Raw genomic sequence first — 16,722 nt, 5'->3', positions numbered from 1 at the left:
GATAAGATCTACAATGGCACAGAGAAATATCACACAGGCTACTTTACAGCCTACAACCAGGATGGGCTGTGCTTTGATTGGGGAACACAGTGGATACTTTCTTATTCAGTTAACATGATAATCAGATACGGATATCAAAAATAGTTTAGTAAAGAATTTACTATGTAGACTTTGTATATACGACTTTGGGTACTCAGCCAAGAATGTTCCAGAAATGTAAATGGACTGTACAGTAATAGTCTATGTTCCTGTTAGGGTGACTGTGTGTGTGGTTGTCGGTCTCACTGTATTTAACCCTTCAGAGAGGGAAGAGGAGGGCACGGGGGGGCTCTGAGAATGCCAAGCGCCGACACACCAAGGTAACCAATGGCAGTCTGGGTCAGGCACAGAACAGACACCTCAAACATGGGGACATTGAGGCCGTCACATTGTTCGAGGTGGTCACCATGGGCAGGAGTGCCATGCAGGTACGAATAAACCCACTGGGCACACACTGGTTGAATCACCATTGTTTCCATGTCATTTTAATGAAATTACAGTGAACCAATGTGGAATAGATGTTGAATTTACGTCTGTGCCTAGTGGGAAGATCTATTTTTTTAATCATAATAATCCCTCCAACAATGCTGTATGATCTTTTGGACTTGGTCTTATATCTGACACCTTTGTTTCTCCGTGTAAAGTGGGAGAGTCTGTCTTTCTGTCTGTCTTCCCTGCAGGCTGTAGTTGATGATTGGATTGAGGCGTACATCACAGACAGAGACTCTGGCCTCCTGGACCTCATTAGCTTCTTCATCCAGTGTTCTGGTTGCAAAGGCAAGCCCACACACACACACACACACACACACAAAACACCCAACTCTCCCCAACACCCACCAAATGCATACATGATTAGAAGAAGTTAACTATAAGTGAATAAGTCATGTAATGTAGTATGAGGTATTTGAATACAGGTTGTTATATACTGTAGTGCTTGTCACCCTTTCCAGGTTTGGTGACAGCTGAGATGTTCCAAAGCAGGCAGGATGATGTCATGAGGAAGATGGTGGAGGAATTGGATGAGGTGTGGGTTTGTCAGTCATTGTGTCCTCCTCTGTCTACCATCTACATTTGAAGAGTTTTGTTGCAAAAATGCAATACCAACCCATTTTTCAACAACAACAAAAATCTGAAATGCTTATGGGTACCTTTTGTGTATAAAATATTACTGTTCTCAGAATTTATATAATACTTTATAATAATTGTTTAGCTGTTTATATATCCACTGTTTAGCAGGAATGGAATGTCCATATCATAAATATCTCATTACTGTATTGATTTCTTTTTTTAAATATAAAAAGATTGTATAAGGGACTGATTGAAATTTACAGTATGGTTACCTGGAGGAAAATGGTCATACTTTTTCAATTTCAGTCAAGGGAAGGGTTTAGATTTTTTTTGTTAAATCTACTCCAGGGGTGGGCCATGTTTCTCAGTGTTTTAGAATGAATTGCTTATTAGGCTACCTATCGGTGTGTGCCTGATGCCGCTCCTCATCTCTGATTTTCCACGGGGCGCGTAATATTACGTAATATTACTCCTATCGGCTATTTACTATGGTCTCAATCAAATTATCCATAGTCTATAGGCTACAAAGTGCATCCTCAGAGAAGCACAGAGCAAAGTTGTATTTCTAAGAGAGTTGCTGGGATAGTGTAAATAAAACTAGCCTGCCTTACACACTGCAATGGATATTCCAACCCTGAGCCCCGGCCTGCTCTGCTCTTGCTGGTCAAAAGCTTTTTTTGTGTGCTGCTTAACCAATGGCTGTGCTGTGTAGGGCTACGGTGGCAGTTCAGGAGGGGATCCAAGTTTTTTGGAACTTGAAGCAGCAGCCGCTGCACGATCAATCAGAAATGGACAGCTCACGGTGCTAAAGGAGGCACATTTGAGTAGGCATAATTCATTTTAAGCGTCTTCATTTTAATTAGACTTTAATATCAACAAGAGGACTTTGTTGGAGCCTACTTATTCCTATTTAAGAAATAAGAGGTAGGCCTACCTGTTTGACAGATAAAATTAGGCTATAGGCTGCTATATCCATAGATGTCAGTCAATTCCTCCACCCACCATGTGCTCTTTAAATAGCCTATATGTCAAGGGCTGTTAAGTTAAAACCAAGACTCTATTTGAGGGGGTACGAGTGGGTATGCCATAGGCCTACTTTTTATTAAAGGAAATGGCAAAAAGCACAGGCCTAACCCTTGTTAGCTTAAGATTTTGAAGAAAATAAAACTGATCCGATTATATAAAGTGATCTATAACAGCGCTTTGGTCCGTGATGCTTTAATTATTGTTTTGTTTCTTTGACACTCCGAGGCTGACTTTGATTGGGAAGTAATCTAATTCTGTCATTATCAATTGATAAAGCTATTCACTTTATGTAAAATAAAATATGTTTTAACCCAGACAGCTTTTAGGAAAACACTTGTGACCTTCTCTCGTTGGGTTAAACCATAGAAGAAGAGTAGCCAGCAGTTAAAACATACATTTGGGGGTGGAAAGGTAGGCCTAACTTTTGAAAGTACCGTGCTCAGATTTCATTATTTGCAAACAGGGACAGTTCTCGTTGCCTACAAGACACACTGATTTGGCATTGGAGAAATAGGATAGATGATAGATTCATGCAATGCTTTTACTTTAAAGGAGATCTTTCCGCCCCTACTCTTGCCCATGGTGGTCTGTGAACCCACAACCTTCTGACCTGCAGCCCTGTGCACTATCAAAATTCCTAAGTTGCCATGTAATGCTTACAGGACGAAGAACGTTTTTTAAAACGGTATATCTACAGTGCCTTGTAAAAGTATTCATCCCCCTTGGCATTTTTCCTATTTTGTTGCATTACAACCTGTAATATAAATTGATTTTTATTTGGATTTCATGTAATGGACATACACAAAATAGTCCAAATTGGTGACGTGAAATAAAAAAAATGACTTGGGGTGCATATGTATTCGCCCCTAAATAAGATCTGGTGCAACCAATTACCTTCAGAAGTCACATAATTAGTTAAATGAAGTCCATCTGTTTCACATGATCTGTCACATGATCTGATTATTTATATATATATATATATATACCTGTTCTGAAAGGTCCCAGAGTCTGCAACACCACCAAGCAAGTGGCACCATGAAGACCAATGACCTAAACAGGTCAGGGACAAAGTTGTGGAGAAGTACAGATCAGGATTGGGTTATAAAAAAATATCAGAAACTTTGAACATCACACGGAGAACCATTAAAGCCATTATAAAAAAAATTGAAAGAATATGGCACCACAACAAAGCTGCCAAGAGAGGGCTGCCCACCAAAACTCATGGACCAAGCAAGGAGGGCATTAATCAGAGGCAACAAAGAGACCAAAGATAACCTTGAAGGAGCTGCAAAGCTCCACAGCGGAGATTGGAGTATCTGTCCATAGGACCACTTTAAGCTGTACACTCCACAAAGATGGATTTACAGAAGAGTGGCCAGAAAAAAAGAAAATAATAAGAAAACACGTTTGGTGTTTGCCAAAAGGCATGTGGGAGACTCCCCAAACATATGGAAGAAGGTACTCTGGTCAGATGAGACTACAATTGAGCTTTTTGGCCATCAAGGAAAACCCAACCCCTCCCATCACCCCGAGAACACCATCCCCACAGTGAAGCATGGTGGTGGCAGCATCATGCTGTGGGGATGTTTGTCATCAGCAGGGACTGGGAAACTGGTAAGAATTGAAGGAATAATGGATGCCGCTAAATACAGGGAAATTCTTGAGGGGAAACCTGTTTCAGTCTTCCAGAGATTTGAGACTGGGACAGAGGTTCACCTTCCAGCAGGACAATGACCCTAAGCATACTGCTAAAGCAACACTCGAGTGATTTAAGGGGAAACATTTAAACATCTTGGAATGGCCTAGTCAAAGCCCAGACCTCAATCCAATTGAGAATATGTGGTATGACTTAACGATTGCTGTACACCAGCAGAACCCATCCAACTTGAAGGAGCTGGAGCGGTTTTGCCTTGAAGAATGGGCAAAAATCCAGTGGCTAGATGTGCCAAGCTTATAGATACATACCCCTAGAGACTTGCAGCTGTAATTGCTGCAAAAGGTGGCTCTACAAAGTATTGACCTGGGGGGGGGGGGGGGGGGGGGGGGTGAATAGTTATGCACGCTCAAGTTTTCAGTAATTTGTTTTGTCTTATTTCTTGTTTGTTTCACAATAAAACATATTTTGCATCTTCAAAGTGGTAGTATGTTGTAAATCAAATGATACTAACCGGCCAAAAATCTATTTTAATTCCAGGTTGTAAGGCATCAAAATAGGAAAAATGCCAAGGGGGATGAATACCTTCGCAAGCCACTGTAATGCTCTGGTCTGTCCAAGATGTGAGGGTTATTTTCTTAGTAGACATGTTCTCTGCTATCCACTTTCTTTAAATTATAATTTTGGGTATAGGTTTTGGGTATTTTGTCTTTTCTTTTTTTGAAGTGTTCAGGGAGGGTTAAGGTCAAATATATTTTGCTGATGGGAGGGCTATCCATTTTCATTTCAGAGAGGTCTGATTTTTCTCCATGTAATCCGTATAAATAACGTTCAATCCCTAATTTGTACAGTTATTTTTATAAAAAAATGTATTTGTCTTATTTGACTGTGTAAACCCTAGCGGTGCTTCAAGATTATGGCAGATATGTATACTGTTTTGCAACAACAAGATTATTTCTCTGAAATGAACTCTTGTTAAATAATTTTGTGTGTGTGTCAGGGTTCGGGGCTGCAGTATAAGAAATTCCTGGCCTTCCCCTGGATCCTCACAGTCACGTGGCCCATGGACATGGTCAGTTTCAGATACGTATTTACATTTAAAGAAATTAAAGCACTTTACGAATCTAGTTCCCCATTTTCATGTTTAGTCAAGTTCAAGTTTTCATAGCTACCAATATTCCCTTACTTAGTTTCTCTCTGTGTCTCTTTCCGTCTCTCTCTGTGTGTTTGTGCGTCTGTCTGTGTAGGACAGTGGGGAATATCCTCTCACCATGTCTGGTCCGTACTGGCGCCGGTTCCGTGGTGAGTTCTGTGAGTTTGTGTCGGTGTTGGTAACCCAGTGTCAATACAATGTGATCTTTGACAGCTACCTCATGGACACACTCATCTCTCTGCTCACCGAGCTGTCCGACTCCCGTGTACGAGCCTTCAGACACACCTGCACATTGGCAGGTAACAAAAACACACACACACTGGCAGGTCGCGCGCGCACACACACACACCCCTGCACTCTGGCAGATGTCACACACGCATGGCAAAGCACCCCTAAGATGCCCAAGGTGTGTGTGTGTAAAATATCAAATGGCTTTGTTGTTGACGTCTGAAGTGTGAAACTACTAATGACTCAATAATTCATGCCTTCTGGGAATGTTATAAAGTCCGAAAGTTATGGGCGGAGTTGGAAAGATGGGTGTCAGAAGTATTACAATGTAAATGTACTTTTTAATCCGTCTGTCTGCATATTTCAAGATGGTCATATGAGGGTGCAGTGAGATACCCGATGGGTTGGACAATACTTTTCTGATCAATCAGAAAAAATTGTATCTTCAAACTGGAAATGTTCCAATCCTCTGTTGTTCACACAATGGAAAGATCAAATGCTTTACAATCTAAAAATTGAAAGTGTGGGCGACAGAGACTCGTGCATTTTGAGGCCATGTGGCGAAAAGTGGTACGGGAGCTGGAGATGTGGGTCTTGGCAGGTGTGATGTAGTTGACGTTTGTATGATGTCGTCGTTTGTATGTGTACGTTTTGTATTGTTTAGAAAAGATTGTATTTAATCATATAAAAAAAGAGTGCAATAGAGCAAGGAGTTGCAGCTGTAGCAACTTCCACCACGATGTTGAATCTGTATGACCTCCTCCTGTTGTGACCCCCATAGCAATGAAGTTGCTAAGCTCTCTGATTGGAGTAGCCCTTAGTCTGAGTGTGAGTATAGAGAACAGCCAGAGACTGGGCGAGGTGGAGAGAACCAAGACATCAGGAAGACGCAACTCACCAAGACTGGAGAGAATAAACAGGAAGACCACAGAGGTGAGTGTGTGTCAGTGTGTGTGTGTGTGTGTGTGTGTGTGTGTGTGTGTGTGTGTGTGTGTGTGTGTGTGTTATGTCACACCGCATTTTACATGTAACTTCTTCAGCTGCAGGATAGAAGGGTGGAGATAGAAAACATGATGGATGCCATATTCAAAGGAGTCTTCCTGAAGAGATACCGGTAGGCATGCTATTTACTCTACTCACCCCATTTGTGTTTTCAATCCGACCTGGATTGAAATATTTATTATATTACTTTCAAATGCATTTTCGAAAAAAATATTTAGACAGTTGAAGTAGACTATTGAAATGTTTTTGGAAATACATTTGGAAAGTATTGGCATGTACTGTATTACATCTACAGTAAGTTTGGACACGCCTACTCATTATAAGGTTTTTTCTTTATTTTTACTATTTTCTACATTGTAGAACAATGGTGAAGACATCAACACTATAAAAGAACACATATGGAATCTTGTAGTAATCAAACAAGTGAGATTCTTTAAAGTAGCCACCCTTTGCCTTGATGACAGCATTGCACACTCTTGGCATTCTAGGTGTGTCAACTTTTGACCGGTACTGTACTTGTAATAAAATGAATTGTTTACATTTTGTCCTCTGTAGGGATGTGCTCCCAGAGATCCGGTCCATGTGTATGGAAGAGCTGGCTGTGTGGATGAAACTTTACAGTCCAGTGTTTCTGACTGACAGCTACCTCAAATACATGGGCTGGATGATGCACGACAAGGTAAGCAACAACAACCACCACAACAACAACATGTAGCCTGCACAAAGTCAAGTGACGATTTATCGTGCCGAGGATTCTGGGATCATGTCCTGGCTGAGGAGGACAGGGACAGAATTCACTCTGTTACACATAAACACAATTTTAAACTGTACACACACTCTTCCCCCTCCCCCTAGCTACCTGACGTGCGTCTGAAGTGTGTGTTGGGGCTACAGGGTCTGTACGGAGACCCGCTCCTCCTGCCCAAACTAGACCTCTTCAACAGCCGCTTCAAGGTACAGTGTGTGTGTATATGTGTGTACAGTACATGTGCCTGCCCTCGACCCAGTGTGAGTGTACTGTATGTGCGTGCTTGCCTGTGTGTGTTTGTGTGGGTAGATGCATACGTGTTAAATGGGCAATCCGCTGTTGCCACATACATTTTATGATTTAAATACATTTAATTAACACTACCGTTCAAAAGTTTGGGGTCACTTAGACATTTCCTTGTTTTTTAAAGAAAAGCAATATTTTTGTCCATTTAAAATAACATAAAAGTGATCAGAAATACAATGTTAACCTCTCTGGGGCAGGTGGGACGCAAACGTCCCACCGGCCAATAGCCAGGGAAAATACAGCGCGCCATATTCAAATAACATGATATAAAAATCTAACTTTCATTAAATCACACATGTAAGATACCAAATTAAAGCTACACTCGTTGTGAATCCAGCCAACATGTCAGATTTCAAAAAGGCTTTTCGGCGAAAGCATAAGATGCTATTATCTGATGACAGCACAACAGTAAACAAACAGAGTAGCATATTTCAACACTGCAAGCACGACACAAAACGCAGAAATAAAATATAAATCATGCCTTACCTTTGACGAAATTCTTTTGTTGGCACTCCAATATGTCCCATAAACATCACAAATGGTCCTTTTGTTCGATTAATTCTGTCGATATATATCCAAAATGTCAATTTATTTGGACCGTTTCATCCAGAAAAACACCGCTTCCAACTATCGCCACTTCTCTACAAAATATATCAAAAGTTACATGTAAACTTTACCAAAACATTTCAAACTAATTTTGTAATACAACGTTAGGTATTTTTAAACGTTAATAGTCGATCAATTTGGGCCTCCCGGGTGGCGCAGTGGTCTAGGGCACTGCATCGCAGCGCTAGCTGCGCCACCAGAGTCTCTGGGTTCGCGCCCAGGCTCTGTCGCAGCCAGCCGCGACCGGGAGGTCCGTGGGGCGACACAATTGGCCTAGCGTTGTCCGGGTTAGGGAGGGTTTGACCGGTAGGGATATCCTTGTCTCATCGCGCTCCAGCGACTCCTGTGGCGGGCCGGGCGCAGTGCGCGCTAACCAAGGGGGCCAGGTGCACGATGTTTCCTCCGACACATTGGTGCGGCTGGCTTCCGGGTTGGAGGCACGCTGTGTTAAGAAGCAGTGCGGCTTGGTTGGGTTGTGCTTCGGAGGACGCATGGCTTTCGACCTTCGTCTCTCCCGAGCCCGTACGGGAGTTGTAGCGATGAGACAAGATAGTAATTACTAGCGATTGGATACCACGAAAATTGGGGAGAAAAGGGGGTAAAAAAATAACAATTTTAAATAAATAAAAATAATCGATCAATTTGAAGACGGGATGATCTGTGTCCAATACAAAAGAAAACAAACTGACGCAACTTTTTTCGTAACGTGGCTCTCTCAAAAAATTTACTTCATGTGACCCTCATTTACGATAGCCCTACTTCTTCAGGACACAAAGGAATAACCTCAACCAATTTCCAAGGACTGGTGACATCCAGTGGAAGCGTTAGGAACTGCAAGCAAGCCCATTAGAAATCTGGTGTCTCTAAAAAAACAAATTGAAAAGACAGTGACATCAAAAAAATACAAATTCTGAATGGTTTGTCCTCAGGGTTTTGCCTGCTACATAAGTTCTGTTATTCTCACAGACATGATTCAAACAGTTTTAGAAACTTCAGAGTGTTTTCTATCCAAATCTACTAATAATATGCATATCTTATATTCTGGGGATGAGTAGCAGGCAGTTGAATTTTTGCATGCTATTTTTCCGAAAGTGAAAATGCTGGCCCCTGCCCACAAGAAGTTAATGTTGTAAATGACTATTGTAGCTGGAAACGGCAGCTTTTCTTTATGGAATATTGACATAGGCATACAGAGGCCCGTTATCAGCAACCATCACTCCTGTGTTCCAATGGCACGTTGTGTTAGCTAATCCAAGTTTATAATTTTAAAAGGCTAATTGATCATTACAAAACTCTTTTGCAATTATGTTAGCACAGCTGAAAACTGTTGTTCTGATTAAAGAAGCAATAAAACTGGCCTTCTTTAGACCAGTTGAGTTTCTGGACATCAGCATTTGTGGGTTGATTATATGCTCAAAATGGCTAGAAACAAATAACTTTTTTATTTTACCTTTACTTTACCAGGCAAGTCAGTTAAGAACAAATTATTATTTTCAATGACGGCCTAGGAACAGTGTTTTAGATTCTTCAAAGTAGCCACCCTTTGCCTTGATGACAGCTTTGCACACTCTTGGCATTCACTCAACCAGCCCTGGGAATGCTTTTCCAACAGTCTTGAAGGAGTTCCCACATATGCTGAGCACTTGTTGGCTGCTTTTCTTTCACTCTGCAGTCCAATTCATCCCAAACCATCTCAATTGGGTTGAGGTTGGGTGATTGTGGAGGTCTGATGCAGCACTCCATCACTCTCCTTCTTGGTCTAGTAGCCCTTACACAGCCTGGAGGTGTGTTGAGTCATTGGCCTGTTGAAAAACAAATGATACTAGGTGCAAACCAGATGGGATGGCATATCGCTGCAGAATGCTGTGGTAGCCTTGCTGGTTAAGTGTGCCTTGAATTCTAAATAAATCACCGACAGTGTCACCAACAAAACACCCCCACACCATCACACCTCCTCCTCCATACTTCACTGTGGTAAGTACACATGTGAAGATCATCCGTTGACCTACTCTGCGTATCACAAAGACACGCCGGTTGGAACCCAAAATCTCAAATTTGGACTCATCAGAACAAGGACAGATTTCCACCGGTCTAATGTCCTTTGCTCATGTTACTTGGCCCAAGCAAGTCTCTTCTTCTTATTGGTGTCCTTTAGCATTGGTTTCTTTTCAGCAATTCAACCATGAAGGCCTGATTCACGCAGTCTGTTCTGAACAGTTGATGTTGAGATGTGTCTGTTACTAGAACTGTGAAGTGTGTCTTAAAGTAATGATGGACGGTCATTTTGTCTTTGCTTATTTGAGCTGTTCTTGCCATAATATGGACTTGGTCTTTTACCAAATAGGGCTATTTTCTGTATACCACCCCTACCTTGTCACAACACAACTGATTGTCTCAAACGCATTAAGAAGAAAATACATTTCACAAATTAACTTCAAACAAGCCATACCTGTTATTTGAAATGCATTCCAGGTGACTAACTCATGAAATCTTGATCCTTACAAATCAGCTGGGATAAACAATCTGGGCTCTCTCTTTCGAAAATGATCCACTGAAATTGTTGCAACACCTATTACTAGCCTGTTCAACTTCTCTTATCTTCTGAGATCCCCAAAGATTGGAAAGCTGCCGCGGCCATCCCCCTCTTCAAAGGGGGAGACACTCTAGACCCAAACTGTTATAGACCTATATCCATTCTGCCCTGCCTTTCTAAAATGTTCGAAAGGCAAGTTAACAAACAGATCACCGACCATTTTGAATCCCACCGTACCTTCTCCACTATGCAATCTGGTTTCCGAGCTGGTCATGGGTGCACCTCAGCCACGCTCAAGGTCCAAAACGATATCATAACCGCCATAGATAAAAGACAGCACTGGGCAGCCGTCTTCATTGACCTGGCCAAGGCTTTCGACTCTGTCAATCACTGTATTCTTATCGGCAGACTCAATAGCCTTGGTTTCTCTAATGACTGCCTCGCCGTGTTCACCAACTACTTCTCAGATAGAGTTCAGTTTGTCAAATCGGAGGGCCTGTTGTCTGGACCTCTGGCAGTCTCTATGGGGGTGCCACAGGGTTCAATTCTCGGGCCGACTCTTTTCTCTGTATATATCAATGATGTCGCTCTTGCTGCTGGTGATTCTCTGATCCACCTCTACGCAGACGACACCATTCTGTATATATTTGACCCTTCTTTGGACTATGTGTTAACAAACCTCCAAACGAGCTTCAATGCCATACAACACTCCTTCCGTGGCCTCCAACTGCTTTTAAATCATAGTAAAACTAAATGCATGCTCTTCAACCGATTGCTGCCCGCCTGACTAGCATCACTACTCTGGACGGTTCTGACCTAGAATATGTGGACAACTACAAATACCTAGGTGTCTGGCTAGACTGTAAACTCTCCTTCCAGACTCATATTAAACATTTCCAATCCAAAATCAAATCTAGAATTGGCCTTCTATTTCGCAACAAAGCGTCCTTCACTCATGCCGCCAAACTTACCCTAGTAAAACTGACTATCCTACCGATCCTCGACTTTGGCGATGTCATCTACAAAATAGCTTCCAATACTCTACTCAGCAAACTGGATGCAGTCTATCACAGTGCCACCCGTTTTGTTACCAAAGCCCCTTATAACACCCACCACTGCAACCTGTGTGCTCTAGTCGGCTGGCCCTCGCTACATATTCGTCGCCAAACCCACTGGCTCCAAGTCATCTATAAGTCTATGCTAGGTAAAGCTCCGCCTTATCTCAGCTCACTGGTCACGATAACAACACCCACCCGTAGCACGAGCTCCAGCAGGTATATCTCACTGGTCATCCCGAAAGCCAACACCTCCTTTGGCCGCCTTTCCTTACAGTTCTCTGCTGCCAGTGACTGGAACGAATTGCAAAAATCGCTGAAGCTGGAGACTTATATTTCCCCCCTAACTTTAAACATCAGCTATCTGAGCAGCTAACCGATCACTGCAGCTGTAGATAGCCCATCTGTAAATAGCCCACCCAATTTACCTACCTCATCCCAATATTGTTTTTATTTACTTTTCTGCTATTTTGCGCATCAGCATTTCTACTTGCACATCATCTGCTCATCTATCACTCCAGTGTTAATTTGCTAAATTGTAATTACTTCGCTATTATGGCCTATTTATTCCCTTACCTCCTCACGCCTTTTGCACAAACTGTAATATAGACTTTTTTTACCTTTTTTTTCTTCTATTGTGTTATTGACTGTACGCTTATTTATTCCATGTGTAACTCTGTGTTGTTGTTTGTGTCGCACTGCTTTGCTTTATCTTGGCCACGTTGCAAATGTAAACGAGAACTTGTTCTCAACTAGCTTACCTGGTTAAATAAAGGTGAAATAAATATTTTTTTAAAGACCTATTTGGGGCCTCCCGGGTGGCGCAGTGGTCTAAGGCACTCCTTTGCAGTGCTAGCTGTGCCACCAGAGACTCTGGGTTTGAACCCAGGCTCTGTCACAGCCGGCCGCGACCGGGAGGCCCATGGGGCGGCGCACAATTGGCCTAGCGTCGTCCAGGTTAGTGAGGGTTTGGCCGGCAGGGATATCCTTGTCTCATCACGCACTAGCGACTCCTGTGGCGGGTCGGGCGCAGTGTACGCTGACCAGGTCACCAGGTGTACAGTGTTTCCTCCGACACATTGGTGCGGCTGGGTTGGATGCGCGCTGTGTTAAGCTGGTTGGGTTGTGTTTCGGAGGACGCATGGCTCTCGACCTTCGCCTCTCCCGAGTCCGTGTAGGAGTTGTAGCGATGAGACAAGACAGTAACTACTAACAATTGGATACCACGAAATTGGGGAGAAAAAGGGGGTAAAAAAAAAGGCCTATTTATTGCCTTACCTCCCTACTCTTCTACATTTGCACATACTGTACATAGATTTTTGTCTATTGTGTTATTGACTGTACGTTTGTTTGTGTAACTGTTGTTTTTGTCGCACTGCTTTGCTTTATCTTGGCCAGGTCGCAGTTGTAAATGAGAACTTGTTCTCAACTGGCCTACCTGGTTAAATAAAGGTTGAATAAAATGTAAAAAATAAAATGAAGCTGGTTGACAAGACCAAGAGTGTGCAAAGCTGTCATCAAGGATAAGGGTGGCGTCTTTGAAGAATCTAAAATCTAAAATATATTTTGATTTGTTTAACACTATTTTCTTTACTACATTATTTCATATGTGTTATATCATAGTGTTGATGTTTTCACTATTCTACAATGTAGAAAATAGTCAAAATAAAGAAAAACCCTGGAATTTTTAGGTGTGTCCAAACTTTTGACTGGTACTGTGTGTGTGTGTCAGATTTATTCTAAAACAGAGGCTCCGTTATCATTTCAAATGCAGATTGCCCCTTTTAACTCTTTACTATCTGCTCTCTACAGGACAGGATGATCTCTATGACTCTGGACAAGGACCACGAGGTGGCAGTACAGACCCTGAGACTACTCACACTCATCTCCCAGTGAGTCCTTGTTGAAGTCACGCACGCACGCACGCACGCACACACACGCACACACACTATCCAGAGACATATACAGTATTTATTGGGTTTTGCTGTTGTAGGTCAACAGATGATGTTTCTGTCTGAACATTCAGAGAGCGCCCAGAATCTCCTCTGTTGTTAGGTTATAACGGATGCTTTTGAGTTGCGCCGTTCATTTCTGAACGCTTTCAAATCCTCAAATTGTCTAGTGAAAGTGAATATGACATTTGTTGACACCACAACACAGACTTGGATACACATGATCACGAATGCCACTCGGTCAAAATGACGGTTCAATTCGCTGCTTGTTTGCAGCGGGTCATTTCACGGGGAATTGTCGGAGGCGCTCTCGTATTGTTACATCACCAAAAGTTTGAGGATGAAGGTGCTAATATGACATCCATTCTAAAATACTTAATCAACTTCCCCCTCTCTCTTTGGCCATCGGCCCCTCTTTTCTTTCTCTTTCCACCCCCTCCTACCTCTCAGGTCAGCTGAGGAGGTTATTAATCCTGAGGACTATAAACAGCTGTTCCAGTTGGTGTTCTCCTCACATCGCCCTCTGGCTACCGCCGCAGGAGAGCTGCTCTACACACGGTCAGTACAGTGGGTTGGCCATAGACCATATACATTAGCTGGGGTATCTATAATAGTGAGAGTAAGTGAATGGGGGCCAGAGTCACTGGTGACATTCTCATCTCTGCTGTCAGACTGCTCAGCTCCCCTACTCAGGCACCTGACCTCAGAGAGGGGGCGAGTGAGCAGGACACACACACACAGCTGACGACAGCTAGAGTGAGGGCTCTGCTGCACTTCTACCAGGACAGTGAGGTAAGAGAAAGTGCCTGTGTGTTGGTATGTATTCTGTTTGTACATCAGCACAGGTGGACAGTGAATGTGTGTATTCTCTTTCTAGCTCCATCAGCATGTAGTATACCTGGTGGACAGTCTGTGGGACTGTGCTGGTGCCATGCTGAAGGACTGGTCATCTCTTACCTCATTACTGCTACAGGACCCCTCCACTCAGGATGCAGGTCAGTGCGTGTCAGGGTTTCCGTTAGCCGGTAATAGCCGGCTTTTGGCCGCAAACATTATAATGAAAAGTCGATAAATAAAATTGTAGTTGGTCAAAATAAATCCCAGATTTGGCTACCTATCATACACCACCATTCTCTCACTCCTTTTGCGTTGCCTGACATGCTGCTGCTGAGGAAAGTGAGTGAGGAGCCTTGGCCTTGGCAACTGTTGATTGCGAAGATGGAGGCATCTTTCCTTGACGTAAACAAAAATGAGAGGAAAAAGAGTATGGCCAAAACAGTACAGTATGGTTTAGAAACTCAGTGGTATGCCTATAGTGAAACGTCTACAAGGGGAATGTCTGAGAAGAATGTTGGCGTTGCCAAATGCAGACTACTGTGTGCAACTCGCTATTCAGGTAGGCACTAGCCTTTTGTTGGTAATTGCTGCGATATAGCCTGTTCAAAACTTTCAACTAGTTCATAAGTGTTTTGTTTCATTCTGTTGAGCCATTTTCTTTGGCTAAATTAAGTTCCAACTGAAATGCTCATATTTTCCCTATAAACAATAGCTTGGCTTGACTTTTGATATTGAACGTTTTGGTGCGGCTATTCAGCTGTTGCTTCACTAACTTTTTCTCCATTTCGTCCGCACTATTCACCGCCATTTCCGACCTCTCGTCCCTTCGTCCAAAATCTTTGCCAGGCTTCGCTTGCCCCGCCATCCTCTTGTTTTGAATCTGAAGCACTTCCGGGGCACGATTTTTTGGGAATCCTTCATAATAAGATTCCTGTCCTGTAAACTGTAAATTAATAATTTCCTTTTTTTTTTCTTAAAAAAAAAAAATATACACACTTATTGGCATCTTATACTAGTTATTAAACAATCATTTCTAAAAGTGTTTCTAAAAGTAATTACGTTATACATTTATTTTAATTAGATTTTCAAGCCTACATGTTTAACAATGTGTGTGTACTCCAATGACTGTATGTTGTGCTTCTATCATCTATGTCAACACCCCTGTAGTTCTTTGCTAACACCCACACTCTGAGCCACATGACATCAGCATCTGATTTAGAACTGGGAAAAACAGGGATGGTGTCCAGAATGGCACCCTAATATGGAATATAGCTAATATGGAACATCAGCCAGGGAATAGTGCTGTTTTGGATAAATGGGGTCTATTGCTCTCTCCTTGGTTAATTCAGGTTTAGCCTTCAAAGGGAGTTTTACCGTGCAATCACGTTTAACCTAACGCACAACTGAGCGCTAAACTAGCAACGGTTTCATGTTTGTTCTAAACCCCAGCTAAACTAGCCTATGCTAAGTGACAGAGCAATAGCACCAGAGGGTGTATGCATTGTGCAAAAGCTGTCTGTCCTGTAACATGCATTTGTGTGTTTGTTTCTATGTGTGCATCATATCATATGATGTGTGTGTCCTCAGATCTGAGTGCTGGAGAGCAGTCTCTGGTTGTAGAGTTATTGGTGGCATCAGTGCGTCAGGCTGTAGAGGGACCCCTGCTGGCGGGAAGGAGCACATGCAAGAAGGTCAGTGTGTTGGAGAGGTTGAAGCGCAATTACCATTATCACCCATTCTCCCTGGCGTATGGACTCGTTTACTCCGCCACAAGGATTTAAGAACATTGGATTGGTAATAGAGTGTATACCATATTTATTACACCTCCAACCCAACGCTTTGAGTAAGTGCACTCTTCGGGGAGAAGATTAGGGAGTCAGACCGCAGCGTAGAACTGCCCTGTTTGAAAATGCTTCTTTCACATGATTGGATAGGTAAATGCTGGATGAAACCCCTGCTTTTAGTTGTATCTGTGATTGAACTCCAGTTGTTGATTGTGATTTATGTTTTTGGCCTTAAAATATAAACTCAGCAAAAAAAAAGAAATGTCTGATCACTGTTAACTGCATTTATTTTCAGCAAACTTAACATGTGTAAATATTTGTATGAACATAACAAGATTCAACAACTGAGACATAAACTGAACAAGTTCCACAGACATGTGACTAACAGAAATGGAATAATGTGTCCCTGAACAAAGGGGGGGGTCAAAATCAAAGTAACAGTCAGTATCTGGTGTGGCCACCAGCTGCATTAAGTACTGCAGTGCATCTCCTCCTCATGGACTGCACCAGATTTGCCAGTTCTTGCTGTGAGATGTTACCCCACTCTTCCACCAAGGCACCTGCAAGTTCCTGGACATTTCTGGGGGGGAATGGCCCTAGCCCTCACCCTCTGATCCAACAGGTCCTAGACGTGCTCAATGGGATTGAGATCCGGGCTCTTCGCTGGCCATGGCAGAACATTGACATTCCTGTCTTGCAGGAAAATATGCACAGAACGAGCTGTATGACTG

The 16,722-nt window shown here is 42.6% G+C and overlaps 1 protein-coding gene across 3 annotated transcripts in view; it reads left to right on the top strand.

Moving 5' to 3' along the window:
• si:ch211-269e2.1 (cohesin subunit SA-2) overlaps nt 1-16,722 on the top strand; it is a 44,273-nt gene that overhangs the window by 8,553 nt on the left and 18,998 nt on the right. For all 3 annotated transcript variants that reach the window (XM_039015092.1, XM_039015090.1, XM_039015091.1), the window contains exons 4-17: nt 303-467; nt 720-816; nt 990-1,063; nt 4,788-4,859; nt 5,035-5,239; nt 5,950-6,101; nt 6,209-6,282; nt 6,726-6,849; nt 7,026-7,124; nt 13,231-13,310; nt 13,821-13,928; nt 14,042-14,162; nt 14,248-14,365; nt 15,795-15,898. In XM_039015092.1, the coding sequence (XP_038871020.1) occupies nt 303-467; nt 720-816; nt 990-1,063; nt 4,788-4,859; nt 5,035-5,239; nt 5,950-6,101; nt 6,209-6,282; nt 6,726-6,849; nt 7,026-7,124; nt 13,231-13,310; nt 13,821-13,928; nt 14,042-14,162; nt 14,248-14,365; nt 15,795-15,898 (1,593 nt within the window). The remainder of the gene's footprint in view (nt 1-302; nt 468-719; nt 817-989; nt 1,064-4,787; nt 4,860-5,034; nt 5,240-5,949; nt 6,102-6,208; nt 6,283-6,725; nt 6,850-7,025; nt 7,125-13,230; nt 13,311-13,820; nt 13,929-14,041; nt 14,163-14,247; nt 14,366-15,794; nt 15,899-16,722) is intronic.

The sequence above is a fragment of the Salvelinus namaycush genome, chromosome 19, assembly GCF_016432855.1.
Source record: "Salvelinus namaycush isolate Seneca chromosome 19, SaNama_1.0, whole genome shotgun sequence".
In the NCBI taxonomy this organism is placed as follows: Eukaryota; Metazoa; Chordata; class Actinopteri; order Salmoniformes; family Salmonidae; genus Salvelinus; species Salvelinus namaycush.
The sequence above is the reverse complement of the archived record's forward strand: the minus strand, read 5'-3'. Positions and strand labels throughout refer to the sequence as shown.